Genomic DNA, 19489 nt, shown 5'->3' on the forward strand with positions numbered 1-19489 from the left:
AGTCCACCCGCTGAGCGCCCACTGTGTGCCGGGCCGAGCCCGTCAGTTAACTTACTGAGCAGCTACTATGTGCCGGGCTCTGGGAATAAACCAGGTGAGGACTCTATCCTTGAGGATCTTACCTTCCAATCAGACATTACAAGACAAACAAATGCACACCCCATCAGGTTGATCGATGTCATGGAGAAAAATAAGTCAGAACAGTGTGTTAGTCACTCAGTCATGAACAAATCTTTGTGACCCCACAGACTGTAGCCTGCTCGGCTCCTCTGTCCACAAAGTTCTCCAGGCAAGAATCCTGGAGTGGGTTGCTATTTCCTTCTCCAGGGGATCTTCCCAACCCAGGGAATGAACCCGGGTCTCCCGCACTGCAGGCAGATTCTTTACCATCTAAGCCACCAGCAGAGCATGGACGGCACAGAGGTAAAGAACCCACCTGCCACTGTAGGGGATGCAAGAGACACGAGTTCCAGCCCTGGGTCAGGAAATGGCAACCCACTCCAATATTCTCGCCTGGAAAATTCCCTGGACAGAGGAGCCGAGCAGGCTACAGCCCATGGGGTCGCAAAGGGTTGGAGGCAACTGAGCCACGTCAGAATACAGTGGAAAAGCCTGACGGGCACAGCTCGGCCAGGAGACCCAGGTCAACATTACAGGGTCAGTCATGTTGTCACAAGTGCCCTAGTGGGATGGGATGAGGGACCTTCACCTCTGTGGTCTCCCGCCACAAGCCCACAATTCTGAGAAAAACATCAGGCCAAGCCTAATAGAAAGACATCCTACAAAACCCCCGCCCAGCCCTCCTCAAAACTGACATAGTCATCAAAAACAAGGCCCCCACAGCACCCAGCAAAACCCGACAGGTGCTACAAATACCAGGTGTCTGTGCGCCTGCTCAGTCACTCAGTCCTGTCCCCCTCTTTTGCGACCCTGTGGACTGTAGCCCACCAGGCTACATTCCATGGGATTTCCCAGGCAGGAATACTGGAGTGGGTTGCCATTTCCTCCTCCAGGGGATCTTCCCAACCCAGGGATTGAACCCACATCTCTTGGGTCTCCTGCAATAGCACGTGAGTTCTTTACCACTGGGAAGCCCAGGTAAGCAGGGATGGCTAATGAGGCTCCCGAGGTGGCTGATCACTTTTGGCTAACAATTTATAAGATTTCGTAGGCAGAATTTTAAAGTGCCCCCTAAGACCTCAGTGGTCAGGCCCATAGGATCCCTCGGCCAGCGCAATGATGGGACTGTACTCTGTGATCAAGCTGTTATGGGACAGCCTGACCTCAAGAAACAGAGATTGTCCAAGGGCCTGACCTCATCAGGGGAGCCCTTTGACTCTGGATCCAGAGGTCAGAGATCCAGAAGCCATAGAGGGATCCAGGAAGGGGAACGCTGGCTGTGACAGTGGAGAGTGAGGTGGGCGTCTCCGGGAGCAGAGTCAATTTCCGCCACCCCAGAGCCTCCAGTAAAGCACTTAGTGTGACTGACACCCTGATTTCAGCCTCAGGAAACCCTGAGCAGAGGACTCGGGCCAACCACACTGATCCCTGGACCTCAGAACTATGAGCTAACTAAATAGATGTTGCTTTAGGCCACTGAATTGGTAAAAATTAATTTACACAGCAATAGAAAACTAATACAAACAGCAGTCCACTGTCACAAATCCAAGCACAAGCCTCATGGACCAACAACAGTACACTCTATAAAGCCAGTGCGCTGCTGACCTCTGGGGCCTGCACCCGAGACCCAGCTCCCCTAGGGTGTTTGCTGTGTGACCTGGAGCCAGTCACTTAACCTCTCTGGGGCTTCAGAGTCTTCATTAAAAAGAAGACAAATCAGTTCCTATCCCTGTGTGTGCTGTGACCAGGCAATTTCCTTTCCAGAAGTTTCTCCCAAGGTGCCAGTCCAAACGTGCTCCTAGACATTTTCTAGCTCAGAAGTGATTCCAAATTTTGTGTAGAAAAAGCCAAATGCACGAGAGGAAAAAGCCTGGAGGGATGCAAATTAAACAATTGCCACTGCCTTCTGTTTGATTTTTACATCTTCCAGGTTTTCAGCAGTATATATTATTCGGTAATTAGAAAGAATAATAATAGATGCCATTTATAAAAATTAATTACTATCCAGATGGCTTCTCTGCCGAAACTGACAAGCAAATCCCAAAATGCAAATGGAGAGTCAAGAGACCTCGAAAAGCCAAAACAATCTTGAGAAAGAACAAAATTGGAGAACTCACACTTCCTGATTTCAAATCTTCCTACAAAGCTAGAATAACAAAACGTGACACAGAGGTCAGTGAAACAGAAATGGGAGCCAGAAATAAACCTCATGTTACAGTCAACTGATATCCGTGAGGGGGCTGAGACAGTTCAACGGAGAGAGAACGGTCTTTTTAACAAATGGTGCCGGGACAACTGGATATCCACATGTGAAAGAATGAAACTGAACCCTTCCTTTATACCACATGCAGAAATCAACTCAGAATGGACGTCCTACTCTTTGCGACTCTATGGACCCATCAGGCTCCTCTGTCCATGGGATTCTCCAGGCAAGAATACTGGAGTGGGTTGCCATGCCCTTCTCCAGGGGATCTTCCCTACAAAAGGGACTGAAACCAGGTCTCTTGCATTGCAGGCAGATTCTTTACCGTCTGAGCCACCAGGGAAGACCATGATATAGCCACAGGATGGAATATTATTCAGCCATTAAAAAGGAATGGAGTTTGGACACATGCTACAACCCGGATCTTAAAAAACACAATGCCAAATCAAAGAGGCCAGACACAAAAGCCACATACTGTATGATTCCCCTTAAACGAAATACCCAGAATACGAAAATTACAGGGACGGAAGAATTCTATAGAGACAAGTGGTTGCCAGTGGCCAGGAAAGGGGATTCAGGACTGAGTGCTGATGAACATGGGGTTTCTTTCTGGGGTGATGAAAAGTCCTTGATTGATACAGGTGCTGGTTGAACAACTCTGGGAGTACACCAACAACCACTGAATTGTGCAGCATGGGAATTCTACCTCAATACACCTGTTATTAAGAAGCTAATCTCTAGAATGCAGGTGTTAGCATCTACCTCTGCAGGGGTCACAAACCTCCGTGACCTCACCGATGTTACTGTCACCACCCCTGGAGCTCTCTGCATGTCAGAAGCCCCTTTCTGATTTACTCAGCATAACCAGCAGCACCTAGTACATGTAGACACCATCCTAGGTGTTTAAGCTACAAACGCGACCTAGTCTCTGTCTCACATGGGTCGCAGATGCTTGCTGGTCCTCCCACAGCCACTAGAGGGAGCTGGTTCCTGCCCTACCACACCTCCACCCACTGAGAGTCAAACTCCGATTCACCTTCTGCCACCTCTCTGATGCCACCTCTGACCACCCTCGTCCTCGCTGTCGAAGCTCCAGCCACACTGCCTCCCTCGTTCGCCCTCACATCTGCCAGCACGTGCTTCCAATGGGGCCTCTGCCCTTGCTGCCACCCTAGGTACCAAACAGCAGGCCTCCACTCAAACGCCCACCCTCAACCACCCCACCGGAAACAGCAGGGAGAGACCACCCCGCTTCTTGCTTTAGGGTCCTCCCAGGTGCTCACACCACCAGGTCACGCATTCATCCGTCCCTGGACACATCCGTCTCCCCAGCTGGACTGCCAGCCTGCTCAAAGCCATCGCCCCGAGGGTAGACTAGGAACAGAACCTCGAAGGTGCCCAAACCAACTGCAGAGCTGCCTCCAGACCTACAAAGGCCTCTCGGGCACGCAGACCTCTGCCTCACCCAGGACACAGACCTGTCGGAAAACACACAAGAGATGTCTCTGCTATGAAGAGACTAAAACTTCAAAAATTCCCATCTGGATCTCTGACCTGGTCAAAGTGCAAATACGAAAACAAGACAGAAAAGGGATAAAAGTCAAATTTCACCCGACAAGCCACAGAGGTCAGGTCTGAGAAGCAAAAGCAAACCAGCCGCCCCAGCAGAGGCGCAGTGACCCCGGCCACCACCAGTCACCTTATCCTGGTACCATCCAGGTCACCCATCTCAATCCTCCGCTTCACAAAAGACTCTTTATAGATGGCAACTGTCCTTATGTTTTCGAGATGTGCTCATTTGCAATCCCCGACTCCCGCAGGAACGTGCTCCCAAGCAGCAGAGTGGGGGGCTGCTTGGCTGGAACTCGGGGTGTCCGGGGTCTCCTTGACAGTGGGCCATCCCAGGAGCTCCAGTGCCAGCCTGTCTAGGACGTGGTATTAATGGTGCCCTTGGCACAGGGCTCTTCGCATGGACCTTCCACAAGCTTGCTTAAACTAGAATAAAAAATTACTTCCCTGAGTTCTGTCTGAATGATAATCAGGACCTGCAGCCTGTCTCCCCCAAAGCTATGACAGTTATGTTTTAATCACTTCCAAATACGCTTGTCATGGCTTAACTCACTGAGGATGCAGGCTTATTATAACCCACAGACACATCAGCAAGCATCTCTGCCCAGTGAGGATGGCATCGTCTTCTGCCCAGAAGACCATCCTTGTGCAGCTGACTTTCTTCTTAGGGGCAAAAGGAGGGAGCAAACAGAACTTAGTAACCCAGAAGAGTCTTGTCCAATAAACTGGGAGATGAGACGGGAGATCTGCTCCTGGGGAGAAATGCCAACCCCAGGGACGACACCGCCTGCCAGCCTTGGACCAACGCAGCCACCAGGGTGGAGGCCCCTCTCTGGCGATTTACTCTGGAAAGCACAAGAACTGCCATTCCTTCTTTCGAGGATCGTTAAAAATACAAAGGATCTCATCTGTAAACCGCTATCCTCCCCGGGCAGCACCGGCTATTCACCCTGTGAGAGAGTCAGGGCGCTCCTGGAGGATGCCAGCTCAAAGAACCATAGGACGAAACCCATGCAGAGAGGACACAAGGAGAAGTCTTTCTTGAACCCGCAGGACACTCACTTCTAAATCTGAACCACAGACCTGCCCGTGTGCCTCCCTCCCGGCCGGCCCTGTTCACACCCCCGTTCTAGCGCCCAACACAGCACCCGCCAGACAGCAAGCACGTAGCATCTGATGTCACCCCCATGCATGTGGATGGGCACAATGGTTCTCCTACTCCAATCCGAACCAGGATTTGAATCCAGGAAGCTGACTCCAGAACCCACCACGCCTACCCCTTGACACTGCGTCATCCACAGCAGATGCTCGATGAACCGCCTCACTCTTAATGCCCGGCTTAGCCAGAGTCTGGTGTGCTTGTTGGTGGGTTTGTTTAACGGGAAGCAGAGAGCAGCTCACCATGTTTTGAACAGTGACAGTCCGGAGGAGGGAGGTTCAGTGAGGCTAAGTCTACAGAGAGAGACAGGACAGGGGCCAAGAGAAGAGGTTAAAAATTGCAGGTGATGGAGAACAGAGAGAAAGCAAGGAGACTGTGCTTCCTCTGAAAGGTCCCACTGGTCCCAAGGCTGGGATGTGGCCAGCTGTCAGGAGGTCAGCCGGACCTCACCTTGACCTGCTCAGGCCTGCACGTGGTCCAAGCCCTGCACCAAAAACAACCGCTTCTGGGCCGAATCCCAACAGAGGTCCCTAGGAGGTAGCCTGTGCTGGGACCTACTCAGATTTAATCCACCAGAAGCCTGGATAATCAGAGTCTAGGGCTTCCCAGGGGGCACGAGTGGTAGAGAACCTAGCTGCCAAGGCAGGAGACGAGAGAGAGGTGGGCTGGGTCCCTGGGTCAGAAAGATCCCCTGGAGGAGGGCACAGCAACCCACTCGAGTGTTCTTTCCTGGAGAATCCCATGGACAGAGGAGCCTGGCGGGCTACAGTCCACGGGGTTGCAGAGTCAGGCACGACTGAAGCGACTTAGTACGCACACGCAGTGCAAGACGGGCTTTCTGAAAAGCAGTAAGGATCACACAGGCAAAGTGGACGGAGGTCTGTCTGAACCACCAGGCCTGGCCATCCACCCCCCCGCTCCCGGCTCCCTAGGGCTTCTGGCGAACCGCCTGCATCATTACCCATAGGTACCCCCCGCCCCTGCCCCCTCATCCCAGAGCTCGCCTTCTCAAGATTCGGATCCTGGAGGTCTGAACTGAGGCAAAAGGCCTGTCCTGCCCATGGGCTGGGCTGCACCCTCCCCCGGTGGTCCTGATGCTGACCCTCACAACCAGCTACCAGCCCAGCTCCCCAGTCGGTTCAGCGGGGAGCAAAACTCGATCGGTCCCCAGTGTCTGGGGGCACGTTCTAGAGGGACGAGAAAGAACAAAACCAAACAAATAAACAGGCAAGTGTCCAGGCAGCAGGAATTTGAGGCAAAGAGGGCAAGAACATGGAGGGCGGGGCGGCACAGGCAGAGAGGGAGCCAGAGAACCCACCCCTGCGGAGGAAAATCCAAGAGAAAACCAAAGGCTGAAAAACAGCGCTCCAGGCAAGGGGCTGCGGGCAAGGAGGCCAGGCACGTGGTGGGGTCCCGAGAGCCGCCCTGGGAGGTGATCTCCCAGCCCCTGGCACGTCCTGCCTGACAGAGCATTCTGGTTTACACGGGGACCTTGGCGGGCAGGAGAAGACCAGTGTCTGGGAGGAGTGGGCTCTCAGAACTGCCCATCGGGCAAGAGAGGGAGAAGAGGATATTCCCCACCCCTTCCGGTCTTTAGTCTTCCTTTGCTCCCCAAGGTATTAATGCCCCACACTCCCAGCCCCTCCAGTTGGCACACTCTACACCCCAGACATGGGCCTGTACCTGAACTGGGAATCTGGGGGACGTGGAGCTGCCAGAGCCTCCTTGGGACCCCCTCGGGCTGGCCCTGCATGCAGAGATGCTGTGGTCACTCCGTGTGGGCTGACCAAGGACGTGCAGCTGTCCAGCGCTCACCCCAAAGAGGCCAAAACTGCATGCGGCCTCAGGAGGCAAAGCAGAGGCGGGTGGGCTGAGCAAACCCGGAAGGGGCAGGAAGCGGCTCTGGATCCCATAGAACAGGGAGGGGGCTTGTTTGTCTTGCATCCCTGGGGTCCAACACAGCTCCCCGACCCCCAGCCAGGGCTCAGGAGATGAGGCCTCAAAGGGACAGACTCATTCGAGATCGGACACTTCACACCGGTTCACAGGATCACCTGGGGCGGAGGTGGGGAGTTACTTCTCTCTGAGTCCCCGTGTGGATGTAAGGATTACACCCGGCTCCCTGGCACTTGTTTCAAGGAGTTGATGCTCACGGGCTGTCAAGCTTTGCTCAAATGTCGAAGAAGGAAAAAATCAGAGCGGGCATGTGATGGTTCATTTTAAGTATCAGCTTGGCCGGGACGGACGCCAAGGCAGCTGACGAAACATTTGTTCTGGGTGTGTCTGTGCTGGGGTCTCCAGGAAGAGATCAGCATTTGACTCGGTGGCCTAAGTAAAGCAGAGGGACCCTCCCCAGCATGGGAGGGTAGCACGCAATCCAGGAAGGGCCTGAACTGGACAGAAAGGTGGAGGAAGGCTGCATTCCACCCTCTTTGTGCCTGGGGCGTCTGCAGCCTGACCTCTCGGACCCACTTTCCTGGGCCGCCATTGACAGAGGGCATATTAAGGGACTTCTCTCAGATGGTAAAGCGTCTGCCTACAGTGCAGGGAGACCCATGTTCAATCCCTGGGTCGGGAAGATCTCCTGGAGAAGGAAATGGCAGCTCACTCCAGTACCCTTGCCTAGAAAATCCCATGGATGGAGGAAGCTGGTAGGCTACAGTCCATGGGGTCGCAAAGAGTCGGACACGACTGAGCGACTTCACTTCACTTAGTCTCCAGCTTCACGTGAGCTGATCCTTATAATAAATCTCTATAGAGAGACAGAGATATGGATAGAAACACAGGCAGACAGAGAGACAAGACAGGTAGATGGAGACAGAGAGAAGTGTAGAGGAGGGCCACCTCCCACGGGTTCAGTTCCTCTGGGGAACCTGACAAGCACAGAACAGCCCCTTCTCCTACTTAAATGCCGCCCATGCTGGTCCAGGGGTTGAGAATCCGCCTTCCCGTGCAGGAGACGGGGCTCCATCCCCGGCTGGGGAACTAAAATCCCACATGGCGTGAAGCAACTAAGGCCGCGCACCACAAGCACTGAGCCCGCGCGCTGCAACCAGGGAACCCCACGCACCGTAACCAGAGAAGCTCACGTGCCACAACCAGAGAAGCTCACGTGCCGTAGCTGAGACCCGACAGAGCCAGATAAACACACAACTAACATGTCACACACATCGCCCTGGAGAGCACCATGATGGCTGAAATGCAGGGCCATTTTTCCTCACCAACATTCTTCAGTTCAGGAAGAAAACAAAGTGGGATTTGGCGGGGGGAGGAGTCTCGAAACGAGGCGATTTAAGTCGTTTAGCATCAGCATGTTGGGATGGGCCCTAAAACAGGCTGGAGAAGGAAACAGCAGCCCACTCCAGTGTTCTCGCCTGGAAAAACCCCCTGGACCGAGGAGCCTGGTGGGCTGCCTTCCACTGGGTCACAGAGAGCGGGACACGACTCAGCAACTGAGCACACCACGCTCGCACTAACGCAGACGTTCTCCATTTCCATGTTTTAAACACTACAACTTGCAAGGCTCTGTTTATCCTGGAGAAGCCCTCGTGAAAAGGCAGTTGTGTCCCAACTGCAGTGGTTAAGGCGGAGACACTTTTGAAAAGCCCCCTTTGATGGGATGTGTGAGTGGTACTATCCTAACTGGCGTCTGCCCAGCCCGAGTCTGCTGGGTCGGGGCTCACAGGGTGAGGATGCTGACGGAGCCCTTGCCAGCCGGGGGATTACCTCTGAAGCCCTGCTGTGGTTGAGATCAGAGCAGTCAAAGTTCAATCTGCGCTTGGAGCCGGACTAACGCTACCAATGAACCCTCACTGCGAGGCTGGGCTCGAGAGACCCCTGGGGACAGACGCGTGGCTGCAGCGGCCCCTGAGGAGCCCAGAGCCAGCGCCTATCCCCCACCCTTGCTTCCCTGACTTTCAGGAACTAAGTGGCTGTCCTCTGGCCTCGCCTGTCCCCGAGCATCCAGACGCGGCTGAATCTGCCCACTGCCCAGAGCAGGGGTGTCACCATCCAATGAGGACCCACAGGAGCGTCCAGAAGAACCCATGGGCCCACTTTTCAGAGCCTCCTCTGGGCTCCCCTCTCGCTCCAGAAACAGTCTGAATGCCTTGATCTTGTCTGCAAGGCGCTGCAAGAGTTCACTGCAGCTGCTCATTCCCAATCTTAAGAAAAGGGTCCCCACGTCCTTAGGTATAGCACAGGAGGGTGAGTGGGCCATCTGAGAGCCCCTGGGGCCGGGCCCCCTCGGGAGACACTCCAAGCCGTCCTGTCTCCCCACCCTCCACCGAACGTAGCATCGAGGCCCATTGACCAGCCCCCCAGCTTCACTTCTTTGACCCAGAGGAGCCTGAACCCAAAGTCTGGCCTCCACAGGACACCCCAACCAGGAGGCTCACCCTCACCTTGACCAGCTCCTTGAATCTGGGGTCGTCCCTGGAGGTGGGGTCGATCACTGTGCGTTCCTCGTTCTCCTCTGTGGGGACAAAGGACAGGAGGGTTAGCGTTGGTGGGGGCAGCTGGCTTCCCTCACACAGAAGGGGGGATCGAGAGCAGAGACACCCCCAAGGTCTTCTCACGGAGCAGCCCTGCAGCCAGGCACACGGCCGAGGCGGAAGGGTCTACCTTCCAGGAAGCCGTGGGGCATCTACCCTGGTCTTTCGGGAAAAGCGACGGGGAGCTGGGGGGGCACTGATTCAGATCCGGAGAAAAGTCACTATAAGTGAACCTGAGGAAGAGCTGTCCTTCACCAAGAAAGCTTGCTACTATGTATGATGGTATGGGCAGAAACATTTGGCGGGAGGGGTACTAAGAAAAAAAAAAGAGCATTTCCCAGCAAAGCGTGTTGATGCATATTCTGTTTCTGTTTTGTTTTCCCTCCATGTTTGGCCTTGACCGTGGACCGCGGGCACCAGTGAACTTGGACAGAGAGGTGACACGGGGGCAGTAGGTGGACACGCGTGCATGCCCCGTCGCTCAGTCGTGTCCGACTCTGTGACCCCACGGACTGTAGCCTGGCGGCTCCTCTGTCCATGGGATTTCCCAGGCAAGAATACTGGAGCGGGCAGCCGTGCCCTCCTCCAGGGGACCTTTCTGACCCAGGGATCGAACTTGCATCCCCTGCATCGCAGGCCACTGAGCCAGCAGAGAAGCCCAGTAAGTGGACAGCCAAGGAGAAAGACTGGCCGACATCAGACACGACACAGGACAAAACTGACCCTGAGCGTTAAAAGGGGAGAGAAGAGGCCTCTGGCCCCTGGATGCGCAGGTAGAGATGGCCAGGGCCCCGGGGCCCACACAGGCCCCCACGACTGGGACCCTGTCCGTGTCGGTAGGAATGAATGGCTTTGAGTGACAGAGACTTCACAACAGCAAAGATTAAAACCTGACAAAGTGCAAGCACTGTTCTTGGAGTCACGCAGACGAATGCTTGAGAGGGATGCTCCAGGTAAGCTGCAGGGGCCCACACAGCGGTCCCTGATGAGGCCCCAGCAGCCTCCCACCCACTCCTGGGCTCAAGGCCAGCATCTTCCACACGGCCCCCCAGGCCCTCTGCAGTCTCTGTCCCCAGCTCTCCCCGGCGCCCTCCAACCCAGTCCCTCCAGACTTCGCTCGCCCTTCAGCAAGCCTCTCGCCACCGCCGACCACAGGGCCTTGGCACATCCCACTCTGTGCCCAACACCCTCTCCCCCACTTCACTCCCCAGTCGCTCAGCTCTCAGCTCCCAGTGCTGACTAGGCTGGTTCTTATCAAAGTCACAAGAGCTTCAAGGGCCAGCAGGACCTTGCAGAGCAAGCTGAAGAGCGCTGACTCCCAGCCCAGGAGCAGCGGTTTAGGCAAACGGTAAGACAGGAGAGTTAGGGCCCAGGGAAAGGCAGGTTCAAGGCATCGTGACAAACAGTAACCTGCCCCTCGTTTATGGTAAATCCGTTTTCTAAGCACTCCTGTTGGTCTAAAGCGGGTCCTCAGCCAGGGCCAATTGTGTCCCCCAGGCCCCCAAGGGACCCGCAGCAATGTTTGGAGACATTTTTCATTGTCCTCAGTGGTGGTGTGGGGTGGGGTGGGGTAAAAGCTACAGGAATGTAGTGGGTGGAGGGGAGAAGGCAATGGCACCCCACTCCAGTACTCTTGTCTGGAAAATCCCACGGGTGGAGAAGCCTGGTAGGCTGCAGTCCATGGAGTCGAGAAGAGTCAGACACCACTGAAGCAACTTAGCAGCAGCAGCAGTGGGTGGAGACCAGGGATGCTGAGCAAAACCCTGCAACACACAGGACAGCCCCTTCATTAAAGAACTGTGTGCTTTGTCTTTCAGTCGTGTCCAACTCTTTTGTGACCCCATAGACTGTAGCCCGCCAGGCTCCTCTGCCCAAGGGATTTCCCAGGCAAGAAAACTGGAGTGGGTTGCCATTTCCTTCTCCAGGGGATCTTCCCAACCCAGGGGATCGAACCTGCATCTCCAGCATTGGCAGGTGGATTCTTTACCACTGAGCCGCATAGGGAGTCTCCCGACATCAAAGAATTATTCCGTGCCAAATGTCCATAGTACCCGGGGTCGGGGGAGGGGAGAGAAACCCTGCTCTGGATCTGGGTGATTTCCAGACAGTGCTCGGCGGTTTCTCCTGGGAGAGAGTCACCTGCCTGGGCAGCAGCTGCAGCCAGACTGAGGACGCAGCACAAGAGGGTCTTCAGAGAGCTGAGGGGAAGCCCCCGAGGACCCACGCGTCTCCGAGCCCGCCCAGCACTTGGCCGCAGGTCGGCTGTCTGGACGGCCTTTGCGTTTCTTTCTCACTAGTTCCTGCTGGCCTGGCCTTGTGCTGGGAACCACAACAGAGGCATCCACCGGGACTTCCCTTCGAACCAGGGATTAGAAAGAAGCAGAATGTTCCAAGACAGCCTTCCAGATCCATCAGATCCCAAAGCACGCTCTAAGGAAACACGTGTCCAGGCCATCACCTCATCAGTGTTGCCAGGGACGTGGTCCCAGGGAGGTGGGCGCAGGGCCAGCACCACTCGGCAGGTCCCACCCGCAAGCCCCTGGTATTGGGAGGCCCCTCCAGCTTGCATAGAGATGGGGCAGGTATTGAACCTTTCTCTGATTTTCTGTAATTTTTTAATTCTTCTTGACGTGTACGCACTGCTTTCTTAATCTTGCTTTCTCGCCGCACGGGGTCTGCGTTGCTGCGTGTGGGCCGCTCTCAAGCTGCGGTGCATGGGCTTCGCATTGCGACGGCTCCTCCCGCTTCTCCTGTTCTCTTGTAGCTCCCTTGTTAAGGCTCCAGGGCATGCAGGCCTCCACAGCTGCAGCACGAAGTCTCAGCAGTTGCAGCTCTTAGGCTTAGCTGCTCCTCAGCGAGCGGAATCCTCCCAGACCAGAGATGGAACCCGTGTCCCCTGCATCAGCAGGTGGATTCTTATCCACTGGACCACCAGGGAAGTCCCTTCTCTGTATTTTCAGATGCTTCGACATCCTGGGGCCTTAGGGACTTACGGGGACTCCCCGCTCAGAGCTAGCTGATTCCCAAGACAGCAAATGTGTCCCCTGTGAGTGCCTTTCAACGCAACCAACCAACCCAGAGCCCACCCCCCGCACCAGCCAGCTCTCTAACTAAGCTCCTGTGGGGCTCTTACACACCCAGCCAACAGCCCCTGCCCTAATCACCTGAGACCAGGTACAGACCCCTCAGGGCAGTTCCTGTGTCCCAGAGGCCCCTGAAACTACCCGAACCAGCAGATCAAACCTGCTCATGAACCCTGCCTCACCCACTCTGTCCTGTGAAAACCACAATAAAGGCGTCTGCTCACCCTTCCCTGACACTGCTGCCCTCCCCTGGCACCCAGGGAACCGGGAGTGCAACAAACCATCTTTTCAAGGACAGCTGGCTCCCTGATCTCTTGGCCCATCACACTTAAATACTAATAAAGCTGACATTTGCAACCAGAGAGGCCGAAACCTACAAGAGAAAGCTCGCTTTGTTCCTGCAGACTTTTTTCTAAACACGACCTTGAGCTGAGAGCCCGGTGTGAGGTCTGATCACAAGGCTCCTCATCGGCCCCTCCCAGACCAACCGCACACCCAGGGAAGTGCAGCTCGCCCAGGACAAGGAGCTGGCGGAAGCGACAGTACCGAGCAGGGCGTCTTCGGGGTGGACTTCCACTGGGGCGGGGCACATGGGCAAGTTGATGGCATTCTTCCCTTCTTCCTGGAGGTCACTCACTGTCAAGAGAAAGAGAAAGGGCAAAACCGGTGAGTATAAATGGACTAGTGTGGCCTCACATGTTGGCAGTGGAAACAAAGAGAAATCAACTCGTGTTTTTAAGGCATTTAACAAATATTCCTAAATGGCTGGTTGCCCAGAAAGAGTCCAAGGAAAAATGCCCTGAACCAAGAATATATTCTACAACTCCTAGCCCACACCGGAGAGTGCCCAGTTCCGGCCAAGCCCTGCCAGGCTGTTCTCACCGCTCTTCAGAACACATAACTAAGACGTGGAAGCTTCTGGATGCTTCCAGACCTTGCCCAAGGCTGCTGGGGTGGACACAGCTTGGATCGCAGTGACAGGGTCTGAGAAGGCAGGGTCCCTCCCCCGACTCGGACAGTTGTGGACTCCAGGTGTGAAGACCCTCCCTGCAGGCACACAGGCAAGCCCAGAGTCAGAGGCGGTGCTGCTGTCTGTGGCCAAGTTCACGGGACAGAATCCTGCTGGCCTGATGCCCAGGGATGCCCAGGGTCAGGAGCAGTGGAACACGCGGCAGAGTCTAACAAACTGGACCCAGAGACCTGGAGTCTCCTGAAGCTTCGAAGGGACTGCAGGGCTGGCTACGCAGTGAGTGGGGCGGCCTCCATCCACGGAGCAGACAAGGTCCCCTGCCGCCCCACCACCCCACCCCTGTGCTAGAGACCCTCCAGGAAAGTAGCTCGAGTTTCACTGGCCAGGGGGTCACCCCGACACTGGGGGGCTCACAGCTTCAGCCTTCAACACCACGTTTCTTCCACTGGCCCCAACTGTGTCAGAACCCAGGCTCCAGCCCCCAGCCCCCATGCAGTGGGTGCAGGGGGCCCTGGGATCTGCCCCTTTTCCAGCCCTTGGCTGAGAACTGCTGGGCAACAGTCCCCCACCACAGACCACACAACCAGCCTCTCCCTCGGTGATCTCCAAGGACAAGGGCCCAGGCTTTCTCCTCTGCTTTACGTATTTATTTTTAATAGTCATTGATCTACAATGTTGCATTCGTTTCAAGGCCTTCTCCTCTGTAATGAAAAGACCTTAGAGGTGGAGACCTACTTCCCCGTTCAATATCGAGGTCACCTTGAACATCTCCAATTCTGGGACCTGAAGGGGCAGGGGGACAGAGAAGCGAGGTGACAGGCACGATGGCCTCGGGGCGGGCAGGCACGTCTGGGAACCTCTCTGCCTGTCTTCTCAAACGTCAGGACCCCCGCAAGGACTGAAGGCAATGATGAACGTGAGATCCTGAGGTCGGAGCTGGGCATGCAGTGGGCTCCCTGGACTCAGCCACTTGGCTCTGGGGCCAAGGCCACCTCTGCCCTGCATGAGGACGACAGCAGTAGGGCCCAGGATGCCGGCTTCCAACGTCAGGAAGACCCTGATACAAAACTAAAAAGCCAGGGGGTGGGGCAAGGCTCTCCCGCACACCCACAGTCTACAGCAGCAACAATTCACAGCCAAAAGGTGGAAATGGCCCACGTGTCCCCTGACAGATGAACAGACACACCAATGTGGTCCAAACACACAACCGAACGTTATCCACCCACAAAAAGGAAAGGGATTCAGGCACATGCTGCCATGGAGCCATGAGGACACTGTACTAAGGAAAATAAGGCAGACACGAGACGGCAAGCCCTGCATGACTCCACAGACACGCGGTCCTGAGAGTCAGATCCAGAGCGACCGAAAGTAGAATGCTGGCTGTCCGGGGCTGGGGACAGAGGGCAACTGTGGGCAGTCAGGGGGTAAGGGGAGCAGATGGAAGAGGTCTGGAGGTGGATGGGGTGACGGCTACACAGCAATGTGGATGTACCCCATCCCACTGAACTCCATGCTAAAAAGGGTTAAAAGGGTAAACGGCATGTTGTGTGTATGTTACCACAATTTAAAAGGAGAAGAACAAGTGGGCCCCTGCCAACAACAGTCTCGTCTGGAAGGCCGACACCCTGCAGCTGGAGGCGTCACAGTCTCTCCCCCGCCCCACATCCTAGGAGCGGACAGCCACCTTTTTATCCCCACATCCTTGGCTGAACTCTGTGCAAGAAGCAGACACATGGGAAACACTTTCACGAGCAAATGGGTTTGAGACGCACACTCGCCCGCCCGGCTCCCCAATCCAAAGATCCCCAACCGGTCACTCAGACCCCCTGAGAAAACAGACCAAGTTTCAGCAATCACTTTTCCTGCAGAACTAAGTTACAGAGTCTTTGAACCAGCAAAGAGCTTTCCAAGGCAGAAAAGGGAAGCGGGGAAAGGAGGTTTTTCACAAAAGTCCTCGCATATACAAGAGGTGGGCAAGCGGACGTGGGCAGCAGCAGGGGCCCCTTACTCCTGCCTCCTGGGCCGACGTCACCAATGGAGGAGTAAGGGAGGCCAGGGAGGTCCCTCCTGGTCAAGACCGTCTGCGATGGTTCTGTTTTCGAGGAAGAACAGAAGACCCTGGTGTCATATGAGCAGAGGGCTGCATAGGCGGGCTTCAAGTCCCAGGTGAGCCAGGCAGCTGAGTCCTTACAATGAGCCCGCAGCTCCTCCCAGAAGCCCCAGAGCTGCCTCTCAGGTCATCCACTCGCCTGGACACCGCGCCCGGGCCAGAGCGACCAGTGGTGGGTGGGGGTGTTGGGAGGTGCGGAGATAAAGAGAGGCTTCCAGAAGTCCTGCCGCCTGATCTCAGCAACAAGGAGGCGTGGAGGGGGGAGGGCACAGGAACAGCATTTTCAAAGCAGAGAAACTGGGTCACATGAAAACACAGAAATTTTCACACCGCCCTTGAACATCAAAGATAACACTAAACAGGGCTCGGGATCTGGCGGCTTTAATGGATGAGAAATGCTCGCACAGACCCACCCAGAACTCAGGGCCAACAGCACATTCCACAGGCCTGTGAAGCATAAAGCCCTGAGGAACACAAGTACGGTCTGTGACCACCGAGCCCCGGGTCAGATCTCACCATGCTCTCTGCGGACGTGTGGGCTCCAACAAGACCCTTCACCTTGCCGAGCCTCAGTTTCCCGGTCTGGAACATGGGGAGGCAGCAGCACCTACCTCTTAGGAGCTTCTGAGAATGAGTTCATCCCAGGGAGAACGAGGGAAGGCTTCCTGGAGGAAGCAGTATCTGAACTTGGCCTTGAAAGACGGCAAGAACCTGGAAAAGGGACTTTGGGACTCCATGCAAAGCCCATGGATGACAGATCAGAGAAGGGATTCTGGAAGCCCAATGTGGCGGCCACGTCCATGCTGAAACCCAGCAGGGTTCTTCAGGACTCTGCTACTATTCACGGCCTGGGAACCCTGGGGGACACAGCCCCTTCACCAAGGAGCCTTCAGTACAAATCCAATGACAGTCTTCTGAGGGTCAGTCTGGAGTCTGGAAGGAGGGGCGCCCCTTGAACCATGGCTTTTCCCCAAGGCCCCCGCTTTGCCAGGTCAGTTCAGTTCAGTCACCCAGTCGTGTCCAGCTGGTTGCGACCCCATGGATTGCAGCACGCCAGGCCTCCCTGTCCACCACCAACTCCTGGAATTTACTCAAATTCACATCCATTGAGTCGGTGATGCCATTAAAACATTTCATCCTCTGTTGTCCCCTTCTCCTTCTCCCTTCAATCTTTCCCAGCATCAGGATCTTTTCAAGAGTCAGTTCTTCGCATCAGGGGGCCAAAGTATTGGAGTTTCAGCTTCAGCATCAGTCCTTCCAATTAATATTCAGGACTGATTTCCTTTAGGATGGACTGGTTGGGTCTCCTTGCAGTCCAAGGGGCTCTCAAGAGTCTTCTCCAGCACCACAGTTTAAAGGCATCAATGCCAGGTCAGTGGCTTTCCGCTAATCCCAGGAATATCTTGGCTTTGAAAGCGCTGGTCCATCTGCCAGAAAGTCAGACACTTCAAAGACTGGAAATGCCAACGATCTTGCATCACAGAGACAGATCCGCTGGTGTGCAGTGTGCACGTTGGGTGTGGGCGTTCAAAGGGCCTGGGGTCCAAAGTCCCAGGGCCAGGGACTCATTGTTGTGCTAAGGGTGTGCCCTTATCCCCACTAAACCCAGCAAGCAGTGCATTCCCAATTCAGCAAGGTTCACCCTCCCGCAGTGATACTTGGCTGTGGGCCACACGGGCAACACAGGGCTGGGGAAGAGCCAGGAGGGCCGGAGGCTGGGAGAGGCTCAGAAGGCAAACTGGGAGAGGCCCTGAGTGCTCCGGTGCCCCTGTGGGGACAGCCACATCTCACCCAGCCCCGGGGTGCAGAGCAGGCTACGTAGACCACCGTCGCCAAAACCCAGGAGTTTTGAAAATAAAGCTGGAAATTTAGGGTTTGGGGTGGAATCTCCCAATTTATAAATGCAAGCAAGTAATTCAAACTCTGTGGCCCAGACAGAGTTTACTTGCAATCCCAGGCCCCATTTACTTGCGATCCCAGGTCACAGTAAATGTCCAGCCCACACTCCTGCCTGTCAGTGGGAGAGGGCCACCAGCATTTCCTGAGCACCTACTGCATACCAGACACCTTCAGTGCCTTCCACTCATCTAATCTCCCAACACGTCTGTGAGGGAGTGGCTGGCCCTGGCTTGGTCCTCTCTGGGCCAGTGTCTATCAGACACGAAGGCATCTGATATACACCAACCATGAGCCCTGCAGGCAGGACTGAATCATTTCCACCTGGTCTTCACTCACTCTGCCCAGCTATGTCCTATCCACCTTCAAGCCTCAGCTTGCTGGCTGCCTCTTCCAGGAAGCCCTCCTGGGTGCTCCTCGCCCATTCCAGGCTCCCTTCTGCCCAGCTCGCATCCCACTACTGCTGCTGCTGCTGCTAAGTCGCTTCAGTCGTGTCCTATAACCACCTCTTTCCTGGACCATCTGCCCACTCCAGTGATAGCTCAGCTCCTGCACATAGTAGGTGTTTACATTTGAGAAGCTGCACGATGAAGGGCTTGGAACCTGGGAGCCAGTCTGTTGTTTCAGACCCCAGCTCAGCCCTAAGAAGCTGTGTAACTGCTCCAGGCCTCAGTTTCCATCTGTGAAATGCGACCTGATGTACCCCCAAAGAGAGACGGAGAAGGTAATGACCACACAGAACAATGTCTGTCACGCAGCAAGCGCTCAGTAAGCACTAGCTTCCAGCTTCTGCCAAACAGAGGGAGGCATATGTGTTTCCAAACCCCGTTCTCCTTCCATCACCGCTCCCCCCCAGAGACCAGACAAGGTTTAAAAAACACACCACCTCTCCTGATTGGAATGACGGATGCATGAGAAGGAGGAAAGAGAATCAAAAACTAAGACCTCAGATGTCTCACAAAGGGCCTGCCATTTATACCCCAGGCTGAGTGCAAAGGTTCCATCCTTGATTTTTTAAAAAATCTTTTTCTTCCTACGGGTTTCACTTATTTATTTATTTATTCCCAGGCTCTTTCCCCTCCAAAAAAGGCTTTTAGGCAGCTTTTTTTTTTTTTTCCCTTTCCCCTTTTGACATTATTAAGAAAACAGAACTTTGAAAGTAGGCTGCTTTTTAAAGAGCAAGGTTACCCTCAAGGGAAAACACAGATCTGAAGACAAAAAGGCTTCTTGCTCCATGCGGGGCACTGGGGCGGGAGTGGGGAGCACGACTCACCCCCTGTAAAGACAGGGTCCAGGACTCTCCCCGGGGGCTGACCTGCTGGGGGTTCAGCGAAGATGCGAAGACCCCACGGTAGGTGAGCCGCAGCTCTGAGACTGAAGCGCTGACAACTCCATTCTGGAACGTTTTTCCAAGCGTGTCCTGTCAACACGGCAGACACGTCTGCCACCGATGAGGGCTTTTACACCATGTATACCCACGTCCTGGTTTTCCCAGAGAACAAAAGGACGGGAGGAGACTTTCCAGCGGGCCATCTGAACCAAGATCAAAGAGAAAACCCCAACAAAAGCGGCCGCATGCCCACCCCAGGCTCCCCAGCTAAAAGAAGAACTTGGAAATGGCAGGAAAGCTGTCTCAATTTGGGGCACTTAACCAGCCCATTTCAAGATGTGCCCACTTGCAGTTATGACGGATCCTACTCGAGGAAACGGAGTGGTCCTCAGAGTTGTCAGGAAAGACAAAGAAGGATAAAGGAGGGAGTGTTCCCACGTGAATCCACGGACCCCAGACCCCTGTCCCTCCCACCCCACCCCCCAGACCCCTGTCCCTCCCACCCCACCCCCCAGACCCCTGTCCCTCCCACCCCACCCCCCAGACCCCTGTCCCT

The 19489-nt window shown here is 55.0% G+C and overlaps 1 protein-coding gene across 1 annotated transcript in view; it reads right to left on the reverse strand.

Moving 5' to 3' along the window:
• Positions 1-19489, reverse strand: part of PARVB (parvin beta) — a 119287-nt gene that overhangs the window by 41757 nt on the left and 58041 nt on the right. Inside the window, exons 2-3 of the mRNA XM_040234520.1 lie at positions 13174-13263; positions 9455-9525 (exon numbers count right to left, since the gene is read on the reverse strand). Coding sequence (XP_040090454.1) covers positions 9455-9525; positions 13174-13263 — 161 coding nt within the window. The remainder of the gene's footprint in view (positions 1-9454; positions 9526-13173; positions 13264-19489) is intronic.

This window comes from Oryx dammah, unplaced genomic scaffold (assembly GCF_014754425.2).
Source record: "Oryx dammah isolate SB20612 unplaced genomic scaffold, SCBI_Odam_1.1 HiC_scaffold_29, whole genome shotgun sequence".
In the NCBI taxonomy this organism is placed as follows: domain Eukaryota; kingdom Metazoa; phylum Chordata; class Mammalia; order Artiodactyla; family Bovidae; genus Oryx; species Oryx dammah.